Raw genomic sequence first — 24,250 nt, forward strand, 5'->3', positions numbered from 1 at the left:
GGGCTTTTTCCAGCAGAGGGAAATGACAGAAAAATCCTTCTCTTGTCACGAAGCAAAGGCTGGGCTTACGCACAGGGAGGAAGCAGCCTGAAGGCAGGGCCTGGCAGGTGGCTGCCAAAGCTTCAAACGGGGCAAAAGTGTTCAGAAGAATTGAGAGCATGTGATGGGGTTTTATATTTAACAGGATGGCTTTGGGCATTCAGGATGTGTTCCATTTTTTGCTTTAAACATCTACAAAGCCAGGTGCAGAGACAGGAGGAGAGGTGGAGTGGGGGGGGAATGGGGGAGACCAAATTCCCTGGAGCACCGTGGTGGTGGTGGGAGCCCAGGACCTGGAGCAAGTCCCCATGTGCTCAGGGATATGCAAAAGACATTGTCTCCACCTCAAGGAGCTTCTAGCTAAGGTTTAGGATTCAAAGATGAGTTTTTTTTAAATTTCTGCTTCATGCCCGTCTGAACCTCACTTTAGGCCCCAAATCTGCTTTTCTTGAAGTCAGTCTCAGAATTGCTGTTGCCTTTAAATGCTGCAAGATCTCACCCATCAATTCTCCTTCTCCCATCTGTAAAGGATGGCAGGATTTCTGTGCCATCTGCGGTGCTGTGAAGCTGAAAACAATCATCATTTATAAAGTGCTTTGAGCTCAGATGGGAGGTTCTGGGTAAAGGCAAGGCTGTGCAGGATGAAATGTTCCTGAATGTGCCAGTTACATCTGATATCTGAGCCAGGGGCTGGCTTGAAGGTTTAGGAGGAGCAGTCTGGTGTTGCAGAGGTGCTCCAGCTGCTGAATGTCTTGGATTATTTGTGTTGGCCAAAGGTTCCTGTTCATTATTACAAAATCAGGGCACAGAGGAGCTCGTGGCTGCATGTCCCACCAAAATCTCCTAACACCCATGCTCACCTCGAGCATCTGTGATTTTTAACATCCACAATCCTCAGAGCTCCTGTCTGTGGCCACCATGTGAGTTAACAGCACGTGCACTGTGAGGAGGAAACTCGGAGCTGCAGATGTTGAGCTTTTCTGAGGGCAATAGGAAGCATCTGAGGGGAACAAAGGACATTCCTTCCTATCCAGCTTTGCAAGGAAGCTGCCTAACCTTGCTTGACACATTTTTGCAGAAAGCTGAGGGCCAAACTGGGACAGCAAAGAGCAGGTTGTGGCTAAGCATGCTGTGTTAAGGCGAAATATTGCGGGGCTTAGAACACAAAGTTGTTCCTGTGAGGAACAGCTGAGGGAGCTGGGGGTGTTCAGCCTGGAGAAAAGGAGGCTCAGGGGTGATCTTATCAGTCTCTACAGCTCCTGAAAGGTGGCTGTGCTCAGGTGGGGTTGGGCTCTTTCTCCAGGCAGCACTGACAGAACCAGAGGACACAGCCTCAAGCTGCACCAAGGGAAATACAGGTTGGATGTTAATAAAAAGTGTTTTATAAAAAGGGTGATAAAGTTCTGGAATGGCCTGACCAGGGAGGTGGTGCAGTCACCATCCCTGGGTGTGTTTAACAAAGCCTGGATGTGGCACTGGGTGCCAGGGTTGAGCCGAGGTGTTGGGGCTGGGCTGGACTCGATGATCTTGAAGGTCTCTTCCAACCCGGTGACTCTGTGATATTTCAGGTCTTAGCAGAGTGGTGCAAACCACGCCCGGCTGAGCCGAGCCCTGGCTGGGGCCAAGCCCTGCTGAACAGATGTGCTTTGTCCTTTCGCAGACACGAGCCACCAGACCCGCTCGGTGTCCAGCCGGCCCTACTACAGCTTGCCCAACAGCAGCAGCCATGAGAGGCGCTCGGTGCTGGCCATCACGGAGCCGCCGCGCTTCCACTCGCAGGCCAAGGGCAAGAACGTGCGGCTGGACGCGCACTCGCGCAAGGCCACGCGCAGGAACAGCTTCTGCAACGGCGTCACCTTCACCAACCGGCCCATCCACCTCTACGAGAAGGTGCGCCTCAAGCTGGTGGCCGTGCACCACGGCTGGAGCGGGGCCCTGCGCTTCGGCTTCACCATCCACGACCCCTCGCAGATGAGCTCCGAGGAGATACCAAAGTACGCCTGCCCCGACCTCGTCACCCGCCCCGGCTACTGGGCCAAGGCTCTGCCGGAGAGGTTTGCCGTCAGGGACAATATCTTGGCCTTCTGGGTGGACCGGCACGGCAGAGTCTTCTACAGTATTAATGATGAGGAGCCAATCTTGTTTCACTGTGGTATTAAAGTTTCCGGGCCTCTTTGGGCCCTCATAGACGTCTATGGAATTACCCACGAAGTGCAAATTCTAGGTAAGTGTGTCTTTGCCACCTGTGGGCTGCTCTTGTGGTCGCTCTTTCTGATCCCGTAGGAAAGATGCATGATCTATGTGATCATTTCCATAGGACGCTTAAGAAAATTAATTTGCTGTTGGTTTTGTACCTCCAATTAATCATTTTTTGTCTGCCAGCAGTAGGGATGCAGAAAGCAATATATTCCAGAGGTGGCAGTGATGGAAAGGCTGCACATTGTGGGAAGGGAGAAATGGAAATCTTTACCTGCAATTCCACTCAGCTTTCTCTGAGCTGGATGTGCTGCTTTGGGATGGAAAACATGGAGCAAGGTCCCAAGGACTGAGGAGACAAAAAGGACAAGTTGTGGCTTTGTCTATTCTTTCCCAGCTACCAGTTACTGCCAGTCCATTGGAAAACTACGAGTAATTGCCCAAGAGTTTCCCGGAGCCCTTCCCCAGCCCCTCTCTCTGCTCTTGGCCGGGGTCCCACCCAGGCTGGCAGTTTGAGGGTTGTGTTGGCATTGTGACCCTTCCCTGGCACAGGGACATCACTCAGACCCCTGGAATCAGGTGGAGTCTGGCTGCTTTACAGCCTCATCCTTAGGAAGGGCTGCAAGAAGGGATGAATCTGTTCCCATTAGCAAGCCCAGCTGATGGCCATGGGATGATTTTCCTTTCGTGGCTTCTACAGCACTGAAATGTCTACTGAATTCAGCGTTAGATGGAGTGTTTGAACTGGGCTGCACCACAGGGAACACTTTTAAAATCCAAGAGAGTTGCCCTTTCCCTGAGGCTCCTTGGATTGATGGAGTTTTAACAGCCAAAGCCAGCTGCACCTGCCCCAGGGGATGGTGCTGCCAGCCTGGCATGGAGCAGGCACCAGGGATAAGCTGTGGAATGGCGAGTCCAGAGGGCAGGCAGCTCCATCACACATCCTTCTGAACAGTGCCAATTATTTTACAGCCGAGAAGGCCACACATAAACAACGCTTTTCCCTGTCTGCTGTGCCTCAAATGTGTAATTAAACCGCACCAGCAGCTTGTCCTGTAATTGCAGTTGTGACACACTCCAGCCTCTGGTGCTCGTCACAGAGGAGAAGGAGTGTTTGCTGTGTTGGCCAAGGCAGCTGCTTCACCAGAGCTTTCCTTTCTCCTCATAAAATTGGAGTTTGAAAAAGAAAATGCAGCTTCTTTCTGCTCCCCACCTCCAGTCCTGCCTGCAGCATCCAAGAGTTCCCAGTGAAAGACTCAGGCTGAAAGCACCTGTACTCTGCTGGGAGGTTTTTAAATTAAAATAGCAAACCCCCCACACTGCCCCAGGAATCAGGGCCATGCTCAGCCATCTGGGGCACCAAGGGACCCAAACCCCTTGCTTGAGGATGTGCTTGTCTCTGCCTCGTCCTCCCAAAATGTTGCGAGTCGAGAGAATTGTGAAATACAGTTGTGAGGCACAAAATGCATCTTGCAGCATCATGAATCTTAGGATGGTTTGGGCTGGAAGGGATCTGAGAGATCATCTCATTCCATGGGCAAGGACACCTTCCACTATCCCAGGCTGTTCCAAGCCCTGAGCAACCTGCCCTTGGACACTGCCAGGGATGGGACATCCATCACGAAGCTTTGATGTGCCTCACTGCTCTGTGGGAGCATTTTTTGCCACACAAGCTGTGCTGGCTGAGAAGGAGCTGCTCCAGCCATCAGCCCAGCCCAGTGGCCCCTCCTTCCTGGGCTTCTCAGCGAGGCAGGTTCTGCTTTGCAGCTGCTGGGTGGATTTGGGTGTTTTTCCTTCTTTGCCAAAAGCCTGGGGATTCTCTCCTCCAGGGAGCAGGCAGTGTTGGTGCTGGGCTGCTTCACCCCTCTCCATCTCTGGGAAGACCAGGAGTCATTCACACAGACTCTTAAATTCCACGTGCTCTGACTTTGCTCAGTGCATTTAACCTTGTGAAGTGAAGAGTGAAGTGTCCAGGCTGCCCCAGCAGGGCTGGAGGTAGAAGGGAGAACACTCCCAAACTTTCCCACACCTTTGCATCATCCCCCAAGCCTGGCATGGCTCAAGTGGAAACCTGAGAAATTAATTAAGGATCAACATCCTGACTTTCCCTTTGCTGTGAAAAGGGAAAACAACCTTCTGCTGTAAAAGCTTTCTAACACCTGCAGGAAGTAGCTTTTGTGACAAGCTCTCCATTCAAAACCTCTGCAGGGCTGTGAACACCCCTGAGATGTGAGGCTTGAAATGGCCACTCTGGGACACACCTGTGCCTGGACACAGGTGTAAGGCAGTGACAAGGAGTGTGGAAAGAATTCATCCTTGAGTTCCTTCACCCATCACTTGTGGATTTGCCTTGCACAAGACCTTGGGACAACAAAATATTGAGACTTTATTTATTTATTTTTTTAATAGTGTAACCTCAGAGCTATCAGATTTTTCTCCTCAGAAAGCTGTAGGACCACAGTGGTTTACAGCTTTTCCCCATTCCCCAGTGCAGGGAGCTCCCAGATCACACGAGTGCTTTGGAACACTTGTTTTCCCTTGGCTGGTGCCAGATGCAGCCGCTCCTCTGCCTGCTCCACGCGTGACTCTGCACCAGGAGCTGTTCATTAGTGGTTGACCCGTGGCTGATTTTTCCTTTTGGAGTCTGTAGGCTGCGATAACAACTGTAAGCATAAAAGCAGGCAGTTTCCTCTTGACTAAAGCCTCTGTGCCTTGGTTTCTCTCACAGACAGCATGTTTGCAGAGACCATGACCACTGCCCGGCTCAGCACCGCCCGGCTCAGCACCTGCCTTCCCCAGAGCAACCACGACTCGGCCAACTTCAACAACAACGAGCTCGAGAACAACCAAGTGGTGGCCAAAATTGCAAACCTGAACCTAAGCCGGGTGCCAGGACTTGGGACTGACAACCACATCATCCCCTGCTGCCCCGGCCGGCGGCAGCACGCCCAGGGAGTCCCGGCGTTCCTGGACACCGACCTGCGGTTCCACCCCACCCGCGGCCCCGACATCACCTTTTCCCAGGACAGGATGGTGGCCTGCACCAACTGGCAGGAGAGCAATAGGACTTTGGTGTTTTCTGACCGGCCTTTGCACATCGGGGAGAGCCTCTTTGTGGAAGTAGGACACCTGGGGCTGCCGTACTACGGGGCCCTCTCGTTCGGCATCACCTCTTGTGATCCGAGCACTTTGCGGACAAACGAGCTCCCGGCGGATCCGGACTTTCTCCTGGACCGTAAGGAGTACTGGGTGGTTTACCGGGCATTCCCGGTCCTCAACAGCGGCGACATCCTCAGCTTCATGGTCCTGCCCAACGGAGAGGTGCACCACGGGGTCAACGGGGCCAGCCGGGGGATGCTCATGTGCGTGGACACCTCACAGTCCCTCTGGGTGTTTTTTACGATCCACGGTGTGATCAACCAGCTCAAAATCCTGGGTAAGTGCGGCCCAACGGAGCACCTGGCTGGAGAAGTTTCCTGGGCCAGAAGCAGAGCTGTGGGTTTGCACTCGCAGCGTTCACTGATGCGAGGGTGCAGCTCCTTGTGTTTGCAAACAAGAGTGACAAAAGATGGTGCCTGTCACAGAGATGTGCACAGCCTCTATGATTCCCCCAGGAAAGGATGAGACTTGAGAGATAAAACAAGCAGCAGGCAGGGATGGCTGTGGGGGGCAGCTTCTTTTTCACTGGGTTTGTTTTTTGAAGGGATTCTTTATAAACAGAGATGGTTGTGGGGTGCAGCTTCTTTTTCAGTGGGTTTGTTTTTTTTGAAGGGATTCTTTATAAACAGAGATGGTTGTGGGGGGCAGCTTCTTTTTCAGTGGGTTTGTTTTTTTTGAAGGGATTCTTTACAAACAGAGATGGTTGTGGGGTGCAGCCGTTTTCCAGTGGGTTTGCTTTTAGAAGGGATTCTTTATAAACACCCTATTCCAGCCCACAGGTGTTAAATGTCTGCCGTGGTAAGGGTGATGATTTTTGTGAGCACAGCTCTGGTTGAAGCATGGACAGTAATTGCTCCTGAGGCACTGCCACAGCTCAGGGATCAGCTGGCACTTCTGATCCATTGCTGGGGACCAGTTCCAGCCTTTCTCCTTTCCTCCTGTTAAGGATTCCGTCAGAAAAGCAGATGTTAATGACTTTGTAAAGCAGGTTTTCTTCATCCAAAGCAATGGCCTTTCCCAGCTGACAGTGTGACAGCCACAGCTGGAGCCCTCTGCTGCTGGGGAGAGTGGGACCGTGGGGAAGTGGAAAAGCAAATACTGCACAACCTGGTGCTCGCTTCACTGAAGCTGAGCAGGCATCATACAAAGGCATGACGAGGTCCAGACCATGGGCTCACACCCAAAATCTTGCCCTGTGTCGTTACCAAGGGGCAGCATTAACTCAGCAGCTGGGCTTGCCCTGAAGTCCCTGTGCAGGTGGGGTGGGAGCAGCTCAGCCAGGCTGAGGGGCTTTGGCCGGGCTTGGGGTGTCCTTGTGTGGGCTCAGCTCTCTCCTGTGTTCCCAGGCACGGTGCAGTCCAGCCCGGGGACGGTGTCTCCCTCAGGATCCCCCGGTGGCTCCCAGTACGACAGCGACTCGGACATGGCCTTCAGCGTCAACAGGTCCTCATCAGCCTCCGAGTCCTCGCTGGGTAAGGACAGCCAGCCCTCAGCCCCGGGGGGGTTACCTCTCCTGCCAGGCCAGCAGAAGGAATGGGAAGAAAACACAGCGCTGGAAAGGTTTTCGTGGCCTGAAGAAGGGCTGTGCCTTGGTTGTATCAGCACCAGTGTGGCAGCAGGAGCAGGGCAGGGACTGTCCCCTGTGCTGGGCACTGCTGAGGCTGCACCTCCAGCCTTGTGTCCAGTTCTGGGCCACTCGAGATGAGGAAGACATTGAGGGGCTGGAGTGTGTCCAGGGAAGGGAAAGGAGCTGAGGAAGGGGCTGGAGCCTCAGGAGCAGCTGAGGGAGCTGGGAAGGGGCTCAGCCTGGAGAAAAGGAGGCTCAGGGGGGCCCTTGTGGCTCTGCACAGCTCCTGACAGGAGGGGACAGCCCGGGGGGTCGGGCTCTGCTCCAGGGAACAGGGACAGGATGGGAGGAAACAGCATCTAGTTGCACAAGGAGTAGTTTAATTTAGATAAAAGGAATAATCTCTTTATGGAAAGAGTGGTCAGGTGTCGAACAAGCTGCCCAGAGAAGTGGTGGAACCACCATCCCTACGAGTGTTGAGAAAATGTGTGGATGTGGCACCTGCCCCATGTGTAGAAAAGGACTAACAGGCTCTGCCCAGAGCTGTGCCTGCTGCACGTTGGAATACACTGGGATTCCTTTGGCCAAAGAACCAGGCAATGACTGAGGACAGCCTTAAAAACTGCCTCGAGTGTGTCACACAGCGCCAGCTTTGCCCCATCCCGCGTGACTACAGGACCTCATTCCCCCCTTTTCTTTTTGCAGTGACTGCCCCCAGCTCCCCTTTGAGCCCCCCCATCTCTCCTGTCTTCTCCCCTCCGGAGCCATCGAGCAGCAAGAACGGGGAGTGCACCGTGTGCTTTGACAGCGAGGTGGACACGGTGATCTACACCTGCGGACACATGTGCCTCTGCAACACCTGTGGTCTTAAGCTGAAGAAGCAGCTCAACGCCTGCTGCCCCATTTGCCGACGGGTCATCAAAGATGTGATTAAAATCTACCGCCCGTAGCGCCCGGCAGGGGCTGCAGGAAGGGGGAACGCCGCTAGCAAACCACGCCTTTCCGTCCCTGCTTATGGGTTATCGTGCTGGTCAGTCGTTATCAAGTGGCTCGTTGTCTGTGTTTCCTTATTTGACTGCTAGGGCACAATTCAGGGAGCAAAGCTGAGGATCGTGTGGGGCCTCGCCGGGAGCCGAGCCAGCTGCAAAATGAGAAATTTTCCCGTGCAAAGGCTCTTTTTTCCCCTCCTCCCGCTGCGGGGGAGGCTCGCCGTGCTGCGGGTCGGGATGGGGAGGTTGCCGCTTGGGCAGTGCCGGGTGCCACTGGGCTTCCCGACCCTAAAACCCGACAGCTCTGGGCTGCTGCCAGGGGCTTGTGCTGTGGTGGAGCAAAACTGGGACGAGGCCCAGCGGGAGGGTTCAAAGTGGACAGAACTGATCTGGAAATGTCATGTAAGGAGAACCAGCTCAGGCCAAATAGCGGCACAGCCAGGTTGTCACTTGCTGGGGTTCCGTCCCCATCAACAAGCTCTGGGGACATGCAGGAGCTGGTCTGGGCTTAGGAAAAGCAGATTTTTCTTTCTGTGGCAGAACGGGGAGTTCTGGCCATGGAGGCTGAGACCCAGGGAGCTGCCCTGGGGTAGCAGTGAGGAGCATGAGCCCAGGCAGAGCCCAGGCAGGCTGTGAGGGGCAGCTCGGGCACTGCCCTGCTGCCTTCTGAAGCCATAGACTGCAGCCTGTGGATGGCAGGGGCGTTTGGATGGGCACGCTGCAGTCCTGGCTTGGGACGCTGCAGTGACGGGGTCTGTCACCTGCAGGCACACACCCCTGCACTCTGCTCTGCCCTCCTGGCAGGTGGCACAGCTGCCGTGTCACCCTGTCCTGAGTGCCACCTGTGCTAGACCTTCCCCTGCAGCCGGTGCCACGGCAGGGCTCAGCCTTCCTCCCACCCTTCCACGGGGATTCTTTGGAGGCTCTGGTGAGGAATTCATTTCTGACCCAGTCCCATCAGGCTCACCTTTATTTCTGGGGACTGTATATGCCGATTTTACCTGGTCTTTCTCCAGCCTTTGCAGATTTCCCAGCACGGCTCCCAGCTGCCTGCACGCTGGGTCTCGACTGTACCTGAGACCTTGTTGAGAAAAACAGGGACTATCCCACTTGGCTTTACTGAAAAGGAGAGAAAAAGGCTCCGAGGCTGAATTAGCTGGTGGGAATTAAAAGGTAAATGGGTTTTGGGTGTAATGTCAGCTGCAGGCAGCACCTGATTGTTCAGCACCGGGGCTGGTGTGAGGAGCTCAGCATCCTCCTCCCTGCTGCTCCAGCAGGAGCTGCCCTCCAGTCTCTGTCCTTTGCCCATTGCACAGCCCCGATCCTGTCCTTCAGCCCCAGCCTGGCCAGTTTCCAGCTGCTTCAGGCTCAGAAAGGGGGAATAAAGATGGAAATGGGAGGATGAGAGGAGCTGTGTCCCTGCAGCTCGGTGACCGTGTGCTACCAAGTGCGTAAGAAGAGCTTTTCAGAAAGGTGCAATTACCACGTTTTAGTCTGGAAAAAGGAAAAAATTGAATAACTCCTGTACATTTCAGGGCTTCTGGGCACAGCGGGAGCCAGAGGGATGTCTGGTTATTCCCTCTCTCCTCCAAGGCTGTGACTGCATGGTGCTGCTGCCCAGGTGGTGGCTTGGCTGGGCCAGGAGAGCTGGGTTTGGCTACTGGCCTGTGCCAGCCCTGTGCCAGCCCTGTCCCACGCTGCCATCGGGGAGGGCACAGCCAGGGAGCAGCTCATCCTCCCCCTGCAGTGGGCTGTGCTCACAGGACACCCAAACCTTTTGTGTTTTTTCCTTGGAGAGCTGATGAACATTTTTCCTGAGTGTATCAAGGAGAGGCTGCTGTGACCTCTCAGCCATGGCCCTGCACGAGGGCCCAACAGCTTTGCAGAGCCCTTTTTGGAGACCTTTTTGGTGCCACTGGCTGTGCCACCACCCTCAGCAGAGCCACTGCACCTTTCACTGCCACCTTTCCCCGAGGAGGGGCCAGGGCATATTCCCTGCATCTGGAGCTTTTCTGGACCTCCTGGCTGTCCTCCACCCCAGGGACCACAGGATTTGCATTCCCAGAGACCTCCCAGCCCCACGCTGGCAGATCCAGCTGTGCGCAGCGGGCACAGCACCAAGGGCACCACGGTGCCAGGGTGTGTCAGCACCTGCCTGGGCACTGCCAGCCGTGGGAAGCCTTTCCCTGGGGAGGAATTCAAGGAAAGCTGTGCCTGGATCAGCCTGGGCCATCCCAGGGGTGCCCTTTGGTCACTGCTCAGGGTGACACCAGCGGGGCAGAGCCCCCTTTGCTCGGTGCCACCTCAGGGCCTCCATCAGCAGGATGGGTGCTCAGCCTGGGTGGGTTTTTTTTTTTTTTTTTTTTGGTGTAGCTCTGTTTTGTATTTTTAAGCCAGCAAGGAGAAACACCAAATCCACCCCAGGAGCTGTTCAGGACACTTTGCAGAGGCTGAATTTTTGCTGTAGCAGCCAAAACCAGTTTGCAAGAAGGGGCAGCACCCAGTGAGGCCAGCAAGGGAACCGAGTGGGATGGGAGAGCAGTGGACCTGTGGCCCTGCCTATCCAAGAGCAACAGGAATTTTCCAAAATAGGCCTCAAAAAATCAAAAAAAAAAAAAAAAAAAAAAAAAAAAAGGAAAAAAAATCCAGGAAAAGGTAGCCTCTTACAGATTTCATTGTTAGTATTCGTATTGCTATTTTTTTTAAACAGTCCAATGATATATGATTTGTACAGAAGATCTGTTTGTGCCTTATAAGGGTGTCTGTGCACTTTTTATCCTTTTTAAAGCAACTTTTAAAAAGAAAGAAAGAAAAAAAAAAAGATGGGGGGAGAAAACCAACACAGATCAATGGTAGTTTTATAGAATTTTGTGTTCACTGAGAATCCTGCTTTTTATATATATATATGAATATACATACATACATACATATATATATATATATAGGAGTGAAAAAGTGTTTATTTCCATGGGTTTTCCCCTCCTCTCCTCCTTAACCTTTGTTTGAAAATTTAAGGAAAAAGGAAGAAATGAAAGAGATGGGGGAACTCTTTTACCTCTCCCTCTTTCTGAGGCAGTTCCTCTCTTGTCCTTACCTTTATGATTCAATACTGTGACCTGTATTATCTTGTTGAAGCTGAATCAGATTTTGGACCTCTGTATTAGGCTTTTCAAGCAAAATTTTGGGGGGCCTGGGGAGGGAGGGCATCGCACGAGGGAGGGAGCTGCACCTCTACATGTCAGTGCTCTATAGTGTTCAGTGCTGTGTGTTTTCCTTTTGTCCATTTACCTGTTTTCCATGAATATGATTTTGACTTGTTCATGAAACAAATAAACCTTTGGCTTGTACAGAGTGCTCTGGAGTGCTTCAAAGAGTTTGAGCTGGGGGGGTGAGAGAGTCTTGATTTGCAAAGTGAGGAAAGACTGATCCAGAGGGGCAGAGGCTTCTATAATAATAATAATAAAAAAATAGACTTTACAAACCTTTCCTGAGCTTTGCTTTTGCTCCTGGGAGTCACTGCCCAGTGGCTGCTCACTCCCTCCATGGGCTGGGAGGCTTTGCTGGCTCATTCAACCCCTTGGAATTTTGGGGACAAGGGTGTATTTCAGGGCTACAGAGGTGGAAGGGTTTGGTGGCCCTCACAAAGAGCCCCAAATTTCTTATTCAATCCAGCCTGGCCCCTTCCTGTGCCCTGCTGGGGCTGTGGCAGCCAGGGGTGATGCAGACACAGCAGGAGGGCTGATTTTCATTTTCATTTTTATTTTTGTCCTTTTCCTTTTCTCCTTTTCCATTTCCTGTTTCCTTCCCCTTTTCCTTTTCCTCTTTCCTTTCCCCCTTCCCTTTTCCTGTTTCCTTTTCCCTTTTCTCTTTCCCTTTTCTTTTACTCTTTTCCTCTTCTCTTTTCCCTTTTTCCCTTCATGTGGAGTGGAAAAATTCTGCCCTGCCAGAGCTGAGTGTTGACACAAACCCCTAGCTCGCTCTGGGTGCAGAAGGAGCTGACAATTTATGCCAAAATGCCTTTTTAGACACTCTGCTGCCTCAGTTTACCCCCAGAACTGATCCCTGGCCACCCAGAACCCCCAAAGCCCCTCAGCACTGGCAATGCCTCCTTCTGTCTCTGCACTTCCCCAGAATCACCAAACTCTGCTGCTTTGAGCCCACAGTTAAAACTTCCACACTGCACTGCCCCATTTGGTGGGATATAAAGTCTGGGCACCAAGGGAGACACAAGGAGCTGTCAGGGTCCCCACGAGCCTCCCTGCCACAGCTGCCAGGATGGATGGACAGACAGACCCCAAACCAGCCCTGCACATGGGAGCAGCACCCCAGAATTCCACCAGCCATACACATGGGTTCACCAGGGTGCTTGAAACCAGTCAAGCAGTTTATTTTTATTTCTTAAAAAAAAAAAAAAAGAAAATGAAAGAAAAAAAAAACAAAAACCAAACAACCCCAAACCCAGCAAATAAAAAAAAAAAATCCATCCCTTAAAGGTGAAGGTATAGACAGGGCATGGACACAGCTACATCTACCTTCTGCTGCCCCCCACCCACCCACAGTAATGGAGATTTATACACATTACATAATATAGAGACACACGGACAAACAAACGGGCTTTGGGAGCCTGGCAGGAGCTGGGCACTGCAGGGCTGATGCCCACCCAGGATGTGCCCAGCCTGGCCTGTCCCCAAATCCCCAAATCCCAGCTCCTGGGCCCCAAGCCACGGCAGTGCCCCCCTTGGCACAGCCCCTGATCTCAGGGCTGCTCTGGGAGGCTGGGCTGTGGCTGGTGGGGGGCTGCCCCCGAGTTTGGGGTGCTTTTGGCCACCCTCCTCCTCCTCACGAGGTAGGCAGCGAGGAGCAGGGGGGAGAGGCAGCCTGGCTTGGGGCACAGGTGCCTGCAGGAGCGGGGGCACAAAGCAGAGCGGGGACAAAGCCCTGCCAGCCCCGGGGCTCCTGGCATCTTCCCCACAGGAGCTTGGGCAGCCCACGGCCCCTTGGCAGGCAGCAGGGTGGAAAAGGGGGTAAAGGCTGCAGGTGTGGGCACCTCCTGAGGGGGATCCCACCGGGGCGCTCCCTCTTGGAAGCTCTTTGGGAAGAAGGGAGCGATCCTGTCCCGCGCTCAGCGAGCCAAATACAGTACTTGTGTCAGAAAATGGAGCACGACCAGTTCCGAGGCTCAGGCTGGGAGGGGAGAGGGAGCAGCCCTCACTCAGGGGCCAGGCCACACAAATAGCACAGCCCTCTCCGAGGAGAGCCAGGGCACAGAGGTCTCTGGGACAGAGCTGAGATGAAAAGGCCGCTCAGCAAAGGCAGAGCAAGGACGCGGTGCCCGGGAAAAGGACACACAGCCCTTCCACCCTGTGTCAAGAGCAGGGATACAGGTCCAGCCCTTCCCAGACACCGTGGGAGCTGGATTTGGCTGCGGAGCAGCTCTGCTTTAACTCGTCCTGTCCCCAGTCCTTTCCAAAGCAGAAGGGGTTGAGTGGAGCCAGGCAGAGCGAAGGCAGCGCTGTCCCAACCCACCCCGCAGCTCTCCCGGGAGCACATCAGCACCTCCCGAGGTGCCAGCAAGGAGCTTTGCTATTGCACTGCCTTGCAAACACGGTGCTTTTTGCCAGCTCAGGTGAGTCAGCCTGATCAGGAGCTGATGTGCCATGGGAGAAAACCACAGGTGGGAGGGAGAGGAATCAGCCACACACCGGGGTGCCTGAATTCCCATGGCTAAAAATGAACTTTGGGCCTTCTGGATAGGAGGATGGTCAGGACTTTATCAGATCAAACTGCCCCATTGCCCTCCCAGAATGATCCTGGGACCACTGCTTTTCTTCTGTATGCAGGCAGAGGGATCTTCACATTCCCAGGGTGGAAAATATGGACAGAGAAGGAAGTGAGCATCTGGGGGAGTGGAGAATGCTCCTTCAATTCAGCCAGCCTCAAATTAGAGGGAAAACTGTCATTATTTTCGGCAGCAAAACAATGTGGCTGCATTGCTCACACTTGCAATTAGACCAGAGAGGGCAACAGGGCTTGGTCAACACCAAACCTGACTCTGCCTTGGCAGGGGTGTTGGACTGGATGATCTCCAGAGGTCCCTTCCAGCCCCAGCAATTCTGTGACTCTGTGAAACCCACAGACATCCGGGTTTAAAGCTCTTCTGGAGAGAAATGTGGCCCTGAAGCTGCAAATAGCCAAGGTCAGAAAGGAAAGAAAGCAGCACTGGGGAACAACAGCTCATCCTCCTGCTGGGATAAGCAGCACTGAGGGCAAGGCAGGAATGTCAGCATGGAAAAACCCCAGGCTCTGCTTGCCCAGAAGCCCCTCCAAGCCAACCTGGCCCACAGGGTGAAATGCAAGTACCTGGAGGACAGGCAGGTGGGGTGACAAACAAGGCAGGCAGCCCCTGAGCACCAGCCACGCCTCAGAACTGGTGGTGATGAGGAGCTGAGCTCCCACATTCTGGATTGCACTTGATAATGTCAGCACCGAGGGAAGGACCCAGCTCCCGGCTGCTGCCCGCCAGCCCGGGGAGCTCAGTGGGTCCTGGGAAGGGGTGGTCCCCTCCTAGTCCAACAGGCAGGGCAGTCTGTGTGGGGAGGAGAGCAAAGCGTCCCTTTTCCAGGGTTTTTGGGGTCGTTCTGGTCCTCTGTGCCTTGCATAGAATTCCTCAGCTCCGGAAGCAAAACCCCTGTGATGTCTGGTCGCAGTACTGCAGGGGAGAGGCCTGAGAGCTGTCCTGGAGCAGCACAGCAGGACCTGTTAAACGAGGGTGTGTTTTTCCCTATTTTTTTTCCACCAGGAGGATGTTGAAGTTAACACTTGTCATCGTAGAGCAGGGAAGGACCAAGGGATGATCCCCACGTAGGGGGAGCGTGGTGCAGCCCTTAACCAGAGACAGAGCTACAGGAACCTGTTCTCAGCAATCCTTCCTCCTTTTTGCCACATTCCTCGTGGCTCTGCTACATCCCTGGACTAAGCAACATGACCTGCAACTCTTGACCGTGACCCTGAGCTTCAGGGAAAGGCAAATCCTTCTGTGATTTCCTGCACTGGTGCCATTCCACCTGGCTGCTGCTGGATTTCTCTCCAATTCACCACAGAGGTGGCAAGATGTCACTCAAGGGCCACCTGCCCAGCACAGAGAACCACGGGAGCCAAGTCCTTTGGGGAATGTGAGGAGGAGGGTGGGTACAGGGAGCACAGGGGTGGGGAGGGGAGGCCGAGCTGCTTCCTCCAGCTGCTGCCAAGGGGCTCCAGCCGGGAGGCGTGGGATCTCAAATTATTATCTTTTCTTTTAAAGCCAGCCTTACAGAAAACTATAAATTAATCTGCTCATTAAATACTCAGGTGAGAGACCCGGGAGCCTCCGGCTGTGGAGCAGCTACGGCTTCTTCCGCAGGTAATTGGAAGGGATCCAGCCCTCCCAGCAGGGCCCCCCAGCCAGGACCTTGCAGAACCACCAGCCACTGCTGTTCTTCTCACGAACTTCAAACAAAGTCCCTTCTCTGAAGCTGTTGGTCTCCTCGTCACCTTCAAAATCCGCCACTGCCACGTAGAGAGCTTCCCTGGAGATGTCCGGGCTGCAGCCGGGGGCTGAGGTCCTCTCCTTGGCCTCCCCCCTCTCCACGGGCTTGGAGATGACCTTTGGGTTTCCGCTGCTTCTGGCTTTGGCTTCGTCTTGCATGCAGGCAGAGAGGAAGGGCTTGGCTTTGGGAGGGACCAGCATGGGCCTCCCTGGCACTGCCGAGGGCCTGGCCTCGGGAGCTTCCCGTGCCGGGGCCCTGGGCTCGGCGGGGACGCAGGCAGGAGCCCCCATCTTCTTGGGAGGGGGTGGCCTGCGAGGCGGCACCACGGGGCGCTGCGGAGGGGCGTCCCTGGCACAGGGGGGGCTTGCTGGGCCCAGGGGAGATTTGGGCAGTGCCTCTTTGGGGGCAATGTCCAGCTTGGGCAGAGCTTTGCTCTCCGTGCCCGGCCGCTCCGGAAACCTCCCGCAAGGCTCCGAGGAGACCACGGCATTGCTGAAGGAGCTTTCCCCGGCGGTGGGGTCCTGCTCCGAGGGCTTCTCTGGGCACTTGGCGGGTCTCAGCTTGCTCCGCAGGCTGCAAATGTCCAGTTTGTCATCGGCCGGGGGTGGCTCAGTCCGGGGGGACGCAGCGGGTTTTGGCCTGATCTGAGGTCTCGACTTCAAGAACGGGTTCTGGGTGATGGGCTCAGGTTTGTCCTCCACAGGCTCAGCTTTTGGCTTGGTCGGCTTCACAATGGGCCGGAGGTTTGGCTTCTTCACCTCCTTGGCCGACACCTTGTGTCCACATTCCAGTCCCATTTCATTTTTCAGCTGGAAGAGTTTGCCCTTCTCCGGTTTGAGCTCCGGCTTCTTGCTGTCCTTCGGGGCTGCCGACTGCTTGGGTGGGATCATGGGCAAAATCATGCCTGGGGGCTTGGGGGGTGGTCTCTGCCTCTCCAGTAACTCTCCTTCCGATTTAATGATGGACTCCTTCCTGGGTGGAAGGCTGGGCTTCTCCTCCGTGTCGCGGTCCGAGATCTCCTCGTAGCCCCCGGCCAAGGACAGGTCCCCGCTGTCGGGAGCCTCCTTCCCCTTCCAGTCCTTGCCCCACCTCCCAGTGCAGTCCATGCCGTTGGGAGGAGCCTCTGGCAGAGGCCGGCAGGGCCCTGTCACCTCCTCGCTGGCACTGCCATCGGTGTCACCGAGCCGCAGCTGCGCCATCTCGTTGGGGAGGGGAGCCAGGAAATTGGGCCTGGAGGCGTTGCTGGTTTTCTTGTACTTATCAATGAAGGTGGCAGGGGCCCAGCCCTCCTTCTCCTCGATCTGGATGTACCACCAGCCACTCAGGTTCTTCTCAATAACCTGCCAGGGGGAAAGGAGACCTCAGACAGCCACTCTGCACTCAAAGGGTCTTTGAAATGATGGCAGTGTCATATGTAACATACGTTATAAAATAATTCGTGCTAAATGAAATTAAAAACCACAGCGTCTTGTGTACTAAAACCAGTGTCGGGCAACAAGCAAGCTAAGTGACAGAAATCCAAGAAGACACTGTCTCCAGAAATGTCTGTTCCAAGGGATTTCTCACCTGACAAGACCCCAGCTGGAGACATTTCTGATAGGCATCATCAGAAGCTTATCCCGGAGATTTTCACCTGACAGGATTCCAGCAATTTTCCACTGGTTCCGGGAAAACGAGACAATATGCTAAAGAAGAGCCCCTTCCAAAGCCCGAGAGACTGCATAAAAATGGACCCCTTAGAACTGAGCTTTGGAGAGCCACGGGGACTCTGGTGCCACAGAGGCCAAGTCCTAAATCTCCCCGACGCCGATCACCTGGCTCAGAGTCCAATCGCTTGTGGCTTTCCTTATTTTTTTTTTTTTTTCCCAAATTTATACTTTGATCGTTTAATGAATTTCTTTAATTATTCAATCGGAGCAGTCATTTATAACAGCAGGGTGGCACACGGCCTTTGTGCTGCTCCAGCCAAAAGCCATGGAGTCCCAGGAGTGGCATCCTAAGGGGTGGGACACCCTGGCTGCCAGGGAAGGAAGGGGGCTGAGAAAAGCTGCTGAGCTGTCTCTGTCCCTCCTGGAGCGGGGTGCTGGGTGCTGGTGGTGGCCACAGCGTGGCACTGTTGGAGCGATCAAGCAGCAGAGATCGATCCCGTGTGGATCCCACACTGCCCAGCCCTTCTGCAGCTGGCAGCTGGGGGGTTGCCGGCTGCTGAGTGGGACAGCCCTGAAGGAAAAATCCTCTTAGAGAGGCGTAAATCACATCCTCACACGGGGAAAGCAAAAGCCCATCTGCTGGAGGGGTTCTGCCAGCAAGGAGGGCGCGCCAGGAATTTTGGAAGGGCTTTTAAGTTTACACCTGGCCTAACTAAGAGGAAAAACTCCCATCTCCCATCCCATTTGTGGTGTAGGTTTATTTTCCATTTGCTCAAACAGAACACACACACTTGGGGGACAGGAGGCCACCAAGAATGGTGTGGGGCCAGAGTCTCTTGAGCTCCTACAGGTTTTTTATCCCACTCTCGGAGTCTGGAATGTTAACAGAGACAAAACCATGCCTGGTTTGCACCCAGAGCACCATGGGGAGCAGATCTCCCTGGCCTGGAAGGGGAGTTCCTGCCTGAAAGGTGCCAGGGCACTGGGAGCCAGGAGCGCTGCCCTGAAGTGACAGCGTGTGAAGGGAAGGTGACAGTCTCACCTCTACTTTCATTCCTGCCTGGAAGCTGATGCCATCAGGGATGGTGGTCTGGAAGTCAGCAATGGTGTAATATTCCTCTTCCACTTGAGGGGGGACAGGAGGCTTAGGCAGGTTCAAACCACGGGGCTGTGACAGGAAAACAGAAAAGCCATCAGTGTGTTTGTACAGCAGGAGTGACACCACACCCAGGCACGGGGACAGGATCCCAACCAGTGACCAGAGCTCCTTGCAGTGCTCCCCTCCCTCCCCTGTGCCACTGCTGCCCTCCCACACCAGCTGGCACTTACTATGGTGAGGTCTCGGCGAGGAGGTGGCCTCTGCCTCATCTTTGGTGACTCTGTGGAGGAAGAATTCCAGATGCTGTTGAGTTTCTGGCTTTTGAGCACGTGTTCATGAAAGACAAGTGAGAGACAGAACAGAAAGGCAAGGACTAAACCTGTCCCAGGGAAAGGAACCTGAAGGAGGCACCCATCAGCCCAGAACCCTGAGTGGCACAGGTCACCCAGGTCTCAAGGGTTTCCCAGCTTTCAGGTTCTCCTGGGAAATGCAGCTGAGGTGACCACGTGAAATTACTTTTGCACTGCAGGACTGGCCCAGAGGACCTGGCCTGCAGAGGGGTTAAGATCACAGAATCCCAGAATCATGGAATTGCCTGGGTTTGAAAAGACCTCAAAGCCCATCCCATTGCACCCCCTGCCATGGCAGAGACACCTTCCACTGTCCCAGGCTGCTCCCAGCCCTGTCCAGCCTGGCCTTGGGCACTGCCAGGGATCCAGGGGCAGCCACAGCTTCTCTGGGCACCCTGTGCCAGGGCCTGCCCACCCTCACAGGGAGGGATTTCTTCCCAATATCCTATCCTAACCTCTGTCAGTTTGAAGCCATTCTCCCTTGTCCTCTAAAACATCCTATCACTCTTTCTGGCAGGCTCCCTTTAGGTGCCCCAGTTTCTGGAAGGAGAACATCTCCAGCTGACCCTGCAGCCTGGGAGGGGATCCCCAGCCTGGGAGGGGATCCCCATCCCATCTGCTGACCCTCAGCAGGTCCCTGGGCAGCGCTGTCCCCGTGTCCCACTGTGTGTGCCATGGCCCATGTGAGGCTGGGTTTGGAGCCCACCTGAGGCCGTGTTTGGAGCCCACCTGAGGCTGTGTTTCAAGCCCACCTGAAGCTGTGTTTCAAGCCCACCTGAGGCTGTGTTTCAAGCCCACCTGAGGCCAGGTTTGGAGCCCACCTGAGGCTGTGTTTCAAGCCCACCTGAGGCTGTGTTTGGAGCCCACCTGAGGCCAGGTTTGGAGCCCACCTGAGGCTGTGTTTGGAGCCCACCTGAGGCTGTGTTTGGAGCCCACCTGAGGCTGTGTTTCAAGCCCACCTGAGGCTGTGTTTGGAGTCCACCTGAGGCCATGTTTGGAGCCCACCTGAGGCTGTGTTTCAAGCCCACCTGAGGCCGTGTTTGGAGCCCACCTGAGGCTGGGTTTGGAGCCCACCTGAGGCTGTGTTTCAAGCCCACCTGAGGCTGTGTTTGGAGCCCACCTGAGGCTGTGTTTGGAGCCCACCTGAGGCTGTGTTTCAAGCCCACCTGAGGCCAGGTTTGGAGCCCACCTGAGGCCAGGTTTGGAGCCCAGCTGCCCTGCCCAGCACTTACTGCGTCGGATGTCGGCGCTGGGCAGGGGCCGGCTCTCGAACCTGCTGTCCCTCTGGCCCCCCAGCCCATCCTTGTCCCTGCTGGCCAGCAGCTGCTGCCTGGAGATGCCATCCAGATCCAGGGCACTGGAGGGAGCCGAGGAGCCCGAGCCCAGCTTCGGTGGGAGCACATCTCCATTCCCCTTCCTGAGGTAGGAGGCGGGGGCCCAGCCCTCCTGGCCCTGGTACCTGTGGGGGCAAGGACAGCAGGGTCACTGCACAGAGTCCCTGGGACACGCCAGGGACGTGAGCCCAGAGCTCAGCACACACCTTGGCTGAAGGCACTGCCAGCTCTGGGCAGCAGGAGCTTGCCAGGTTCTCCATGGCACCAGGAGAGCTCCCTCAAGGCTAATGCTCCCACACAAGCTGGCCCAAGCCAGGGCCAAGGGCTGGGAATGCTGTGAAGCCCAGTTTTCACCTCAGCAATGGCACCAGTTCAGGAGTGAAGAGCTCTGGCAGGGAAAGCAGAGGGAAAAACAAGAGGGCTGCTGCTGGGATTGATGTACCTGGTCTTTGGAGAGACCTCTCCCTGCTGGAAGCCTGGATCCCTTCCCTGCTCTAAATCTGTTTAGGAGAGAAACCAGCCCCGTGACCTGATTGAAAAACCACATCCACAGTGCCCCTGCCATGCCAGACCCTCCCCGCTGGCTGGGCTGCAGCCACCTCGTTCAGATGGCACCAACTACCGAGCTTGTAATTGCCTTTCAAGCTCCCGTGGCAGCTCTGCTGTGCCTCAAACGTCAGTGGATGTGTTTCTGGGGCTGTGCAGCTGCCAAGAGCACAGGTTCAGAGTAAGGTTAAGAAAATTGCAGCGTGTGCTCCCACCCTGAGCAAGCCCGGCCGTTTGCTCGACCACAGAGAAGAGAAAATGAGCTTCCAGCAGAAAACAACCCTCAGCTGGGGATGGGCTGGAGCCTTTGGCTCAGCAAACCCTGCACACAGCAGAGCTGGCCCAGACCTGGCCATTCCCTGCAGGAGCCTCCAACAGAGCCAGGGGATCCAGCCTGCCCTGGGACATTCCTGGGTTTTCCCACCAGCAGGATGTGACACCTCACTAAAGTCTCACACCTTGGCACGGCTGGAGGACACAGCCACCTCCCAGCACAGGAAATCAGGGCACTTCCAAGATTTTCAACCAAAGCTGTGCTTGAACACCAAATCTGTCAGGATGGAGAGAAATGGGTTCTGGAACTCTGCCCTCCCCAGCTCACAGACTTGCCTTGGGACTGGCCACGCCACAGCCCCAGCTGCAGTGCCTGGGACAGTACCTGATTTTCCACCAGCCCTCCAGGTTCTTCTGGATCACCACCACCACGGCCCCTTTGTCCAGGTTCATTTCATCCTGGTCTCTTGCAGTGTAGGGGTAAATAACCGTGTACTTCTCCTCTGTCGGAAAGAAAGTGAAATTTCACAGAGGAACTGTTTGATGGAAACCTGGCCTCAGCTGACAAATGGCAATGAAGTGCTTGATACAAATGCTAATTGTTGTAATTTAGGTGCAAACACAGAGATACACGACCATTCAAAGGGAAATGACAGTGAAATGTATTTGGAAATGTAAACTTTGGTGAGCTGCTCTGGCCCAAGAAGTTTCTCCTCACCCTTGGGACTAAAGACTTTTCACAACTCATCACAGAAGTGCTTCCATGCATCCATTTCAGCTCAAATTTCATTCTCGGAGTCTTTAAAGAGGAACTATCCTCTGTGAGGGAAGAGAAATCCCACAGGCATGAGGGGGCAACCCCATGCACACAGAGGTGCCCCCAAACTGCTCCAGAGCAGCAGATCTGCAGGAACGTCACCATTTAACCCCCAGGACATTGGACAAAGCCATGTGGGGAGCCTGCAGAAGAACCTCATGTCCTGTCCATGAGAACAAGGGGTGGTAAGCAGGAATATGGATGTTCTTCCCTTCAGGAGGAAGGAGAAACATCCTAAAAGCCATGCAGACATGCCAGACAAATGGGTCCGTCCATCCTCCCCTCTCCCTCAGCTTCCTCTCTGGAAGAAACACAGGGAAATAATTGCCTGTGCTTTAGGAGTGCCACAACACGGTGAAGGCCATTTGGGGAAAAATCTGCCTCCAAAATGCACCCCTCTGGACATCCCGACATCCCCACCGTGCGGATTTCCTGGATTTGTCTTCTGGGAGTGGCACAGCTCTGGAAGAGTCTGATTTCCCACCCCCTTCACGCAGAGGAGACCGAGCAGAGAATGTCCTGTCACATCCAGCCAGACCTTCTCCTCCTGAGCCCACCTTGAGGCACCAACCCAGGTCACTGCAGTTACAGGAACTCTGCACACGTGTGCTGGGGGAAAGCAGGAACTGCAGCTTCTGGGCCCGAAACAAGACGAGAGAAGGAAGAGCTGAGAGAGGAGAGGGACGCGCACGTGAGGGAAGGCTGAGGGGCAGGGGTGGCACGCTCTGAGGGCTGACACATGCACAGCAAACCAACATGCACACGAGGCTCCAAGCACAACACGGGGGCAGCCAAGAAAGTCTCTGTGTGCTCCACCTTGACCCCATCCAGGCGTGTACAAGTCCCCAAGAGTCCGGCGGCGGCCAAGGTGCCTGGGCAGAGACCAGTATCTCCATGGCACTGGGAACAGCACGGTGGGGAAGCAGGAGAAGGACAAGAGAGGACGTAAGGAGGTGGCACTTCAGGTCCAGGAGGAGACAGGGCTGACACGGGGAGTGGTACAGAGACTCTGCTCACCTGGAGCCCTCCCCAGGCTGAGCCCCCCTCCATCCCCAGACGAGGGGCTGAGCCAGCTACTGCTCTGCCTGGGGCACACGGAGGCACTGGGAAGGATGGGTTATCCAGGGGCACTTGGGATTTGCTCCAAGGGCAGGCTGGAACCTTGCCTTGGCCACACTGTGTGCTCTTTGTTCTGCACGTGTTGAGGTCACATGCATTGTCCAAGGACCTGGGCTCTGCTCCTCCTCCAGGGCAGGTAAAACAGCTCCCTGGGCCGAAAGGAGGCACTGGGGTGAGCATTCCTTGGAGGTGGCACCTCTGTGGAGGAGCAGAAAGGCCAGTGGATACACCACCAGTAGCCAGCTGCCCAGTCCTGCTGCAGCACCGGGCAGGCAGGACCATTCCTGGGCTTTTGTCCCTTTCCCCAGGTTTTGTTCCTGGCTTTTGCCTCCCCCGGGCTCGTGCCCTGCCCCGCTCAGGGAGGGTGATGCAGTGTCTCCAGCAGAGGAAGCTGGGGCAGATGCCTCCAGCAGCTTCTTACCTTCGTCAGGCTGCATTGAGAACTCATCCTGGACTCCATCCTGCGCCTCCAGGCAGGTCGCTGGCACCCAGCCTTGCTCCTCCAACGTGCTCACAAACCACCAGCCTGAGGAGAAAACAGCAGGAGGCTCAGCCAAGGGCTCACACCAGCCAAAAACTCCCTCCCTCCCTCCAAACCACATGTCTGGGGGGCTGTGACCCCTTTCTTGCATCTCCATGGGAAGCTGGGGTGACCCCAAAGCAACAGAGCCAAGCACAGGAGAACTGCAGCCGAGTGACATCTAAAAGTACAATTCCCTCCCCAGGAAAACCAGGAGAGGCTCTGAGAGCTGAATGGCTCCAGCCACTGCATTTGCTTTCGGTCCTTTCTGCCCCTTCATGGTTCATTTTCCCTCAGCGTGGGTCAGCAAGCCTGGGCTAATTAGCAGAGATGAATACCCTGGGTGTGAATCGATAGCCGAGTCCTGCTGCGCTCGCCTTCTCCACGTTTGTGGAAACAGCAGAACTGAAAAGCCACGAGCAAATCCAGGATTTAAAACATCAGCTTTCCCAGTGGAAGCCCAGCCAGCCCCAGAGAGGCCACAAGCAATTCTGGGCCCCCCTGTGTGTCCAATACAAACCAACTCTTGCTGCTTGTTATTAAAAGCACAATTTGTGTCTTTAGGGGGGAAAAATAAAGACTGAGTATTGCCCTCAGAACCTCCCCAGTGAGTCATTTAGAAACACAACTAGATTGTCAGGGAGGGAATCAGCTACCTGCATGGGAGGGAAAAGCAGGCCTGACCTTTGATAAATAAATGATTTTCCACAGCTTTCGAGCTGGCTGTGCTAATCGTTTCATTTGCTTCAGGGCTGCTTTTATTTCTCTCGTTCTCAAACAGAGCTGCTGGTGCAACTGATCCTCTGGTGACCAGCTCTCCAGAGCTGTTAAAATCTATTTTCATTTAACTCCCCACAACGAGCAACTTCTGTAAGCTTCAGGGAAGAAATTCTCCACAAGCTGGGTCCACGACATGGCTCAGTCCCTTTGCAGAGGTTAAGAGCAAGTTTCAGTTTTGAAGCAAGCGAAGAGCTCGGCTGCTGCCCAGAGGAATTGGGGATGCACCAAGGGGGCTTTCGTGGCCACCACCAGAGTGTCCCTCTCTGTCACTAAAACCAGCCTGCCAA

General features: G+C 54.8%; 2 protein-coding genes across 3 annotated transcripts in view; one reads left to right on the forward strand and one right to left on the reverse strand.

The window, feature by feature from the left end:
- Positions 1 to 11,297, forward strand: part of NEURL1B (neuralized E3 ubiquitin protein ligase 1B) — a 35,245-nt gene extending 23,948 nt beyond the window's left edge. Inside the window, exons 2-5 of the mRNA XM_053956953.1 lie at positions 1,679 to 2,263; positions 4,964 to 5,671; positions 6,741 to 6,866; positions 7,667 to 11,297. Of these exons, the coding sequence (XP_053812928.1) occupies positions 1,679 to 2,263; positions 4,964 to 5,671; positions 6,741 to 6,866; positions 7,667 to 7,911 (1,664 nt within the window). The 3' untranslated portion in view covers positions 7,912 to 11,297. The remainder of the gene's footprint in view (positions 1 to 1,678; positions 2,264 to 4,963; positions 5,672 to 6,740; positions 6,867 to 7,666) is intronic.
- Positions 11,298 to 12,303: 1,006 nt separating this feature from the next.
- The window catches only part of SH3PXD2B (SH3 and PX domains 2B), a 65,467-nt gene continuing 53,520 nt past the window's right edge, over positions 12,304 to 24,250 (reverse strand). The window contains exons 8-14 of one of the 2 annotated variants that reach the window (XM_053956779.1): positions 23,085 to 23,189; positions 22,361 to 22,444; positions 21,113 to 21,230; positions 19,807 to 20,033; positions 18,455 to 18,504; positions 18,168 to 18,293; positions 12,304 to 16,816 (exon numbers count right to left, since the gene is read on the reverse strand). In XM_053956779.1, coding sequence (XP_053812754.1) covers positions 15,332 to 16,816; positions 18,168 to 18,293; positions 18,455 to 18,504; positions 19,807 to 20,033; positions 21,113 to 21,230; positions 22,361 to 22,444; positions 23,085 to 23,189 — 2,195 coding nt within the window. In that variant the 3' untranslated portion in view covers positions 12,304 to 15,331. The remainder of the gene's footprint in view (positions 16,817 to 18,167; positions 18,294 to 18,454; positions 18,505 to 19,806; positions 20,034 to 21,112; positions 21,231 to 22,360; positions 22,445 to 23,084; positions 23,190 to 24,250) is intronic. The other variant, XM_053956780.1, reaches the window with a different exon arrangement.

The sequence above is a fragment of the Vidua chalybeata genome, chromosome 15 (genome assembly GCF_026979565.1).
Source record: "Vidua chalybeata isolate OUT-0048 chromosome 15, bVidCha1 merged haplotype, whole genome shotgun sequence".
In the NCBI taxonomy this organism is placed as follows: domain Eukaryota; kingdom Metazoa; phylum Chordata; class Aves; order Passeriformes; family Viduidae; genus Vidua; species Vidua chalybeata.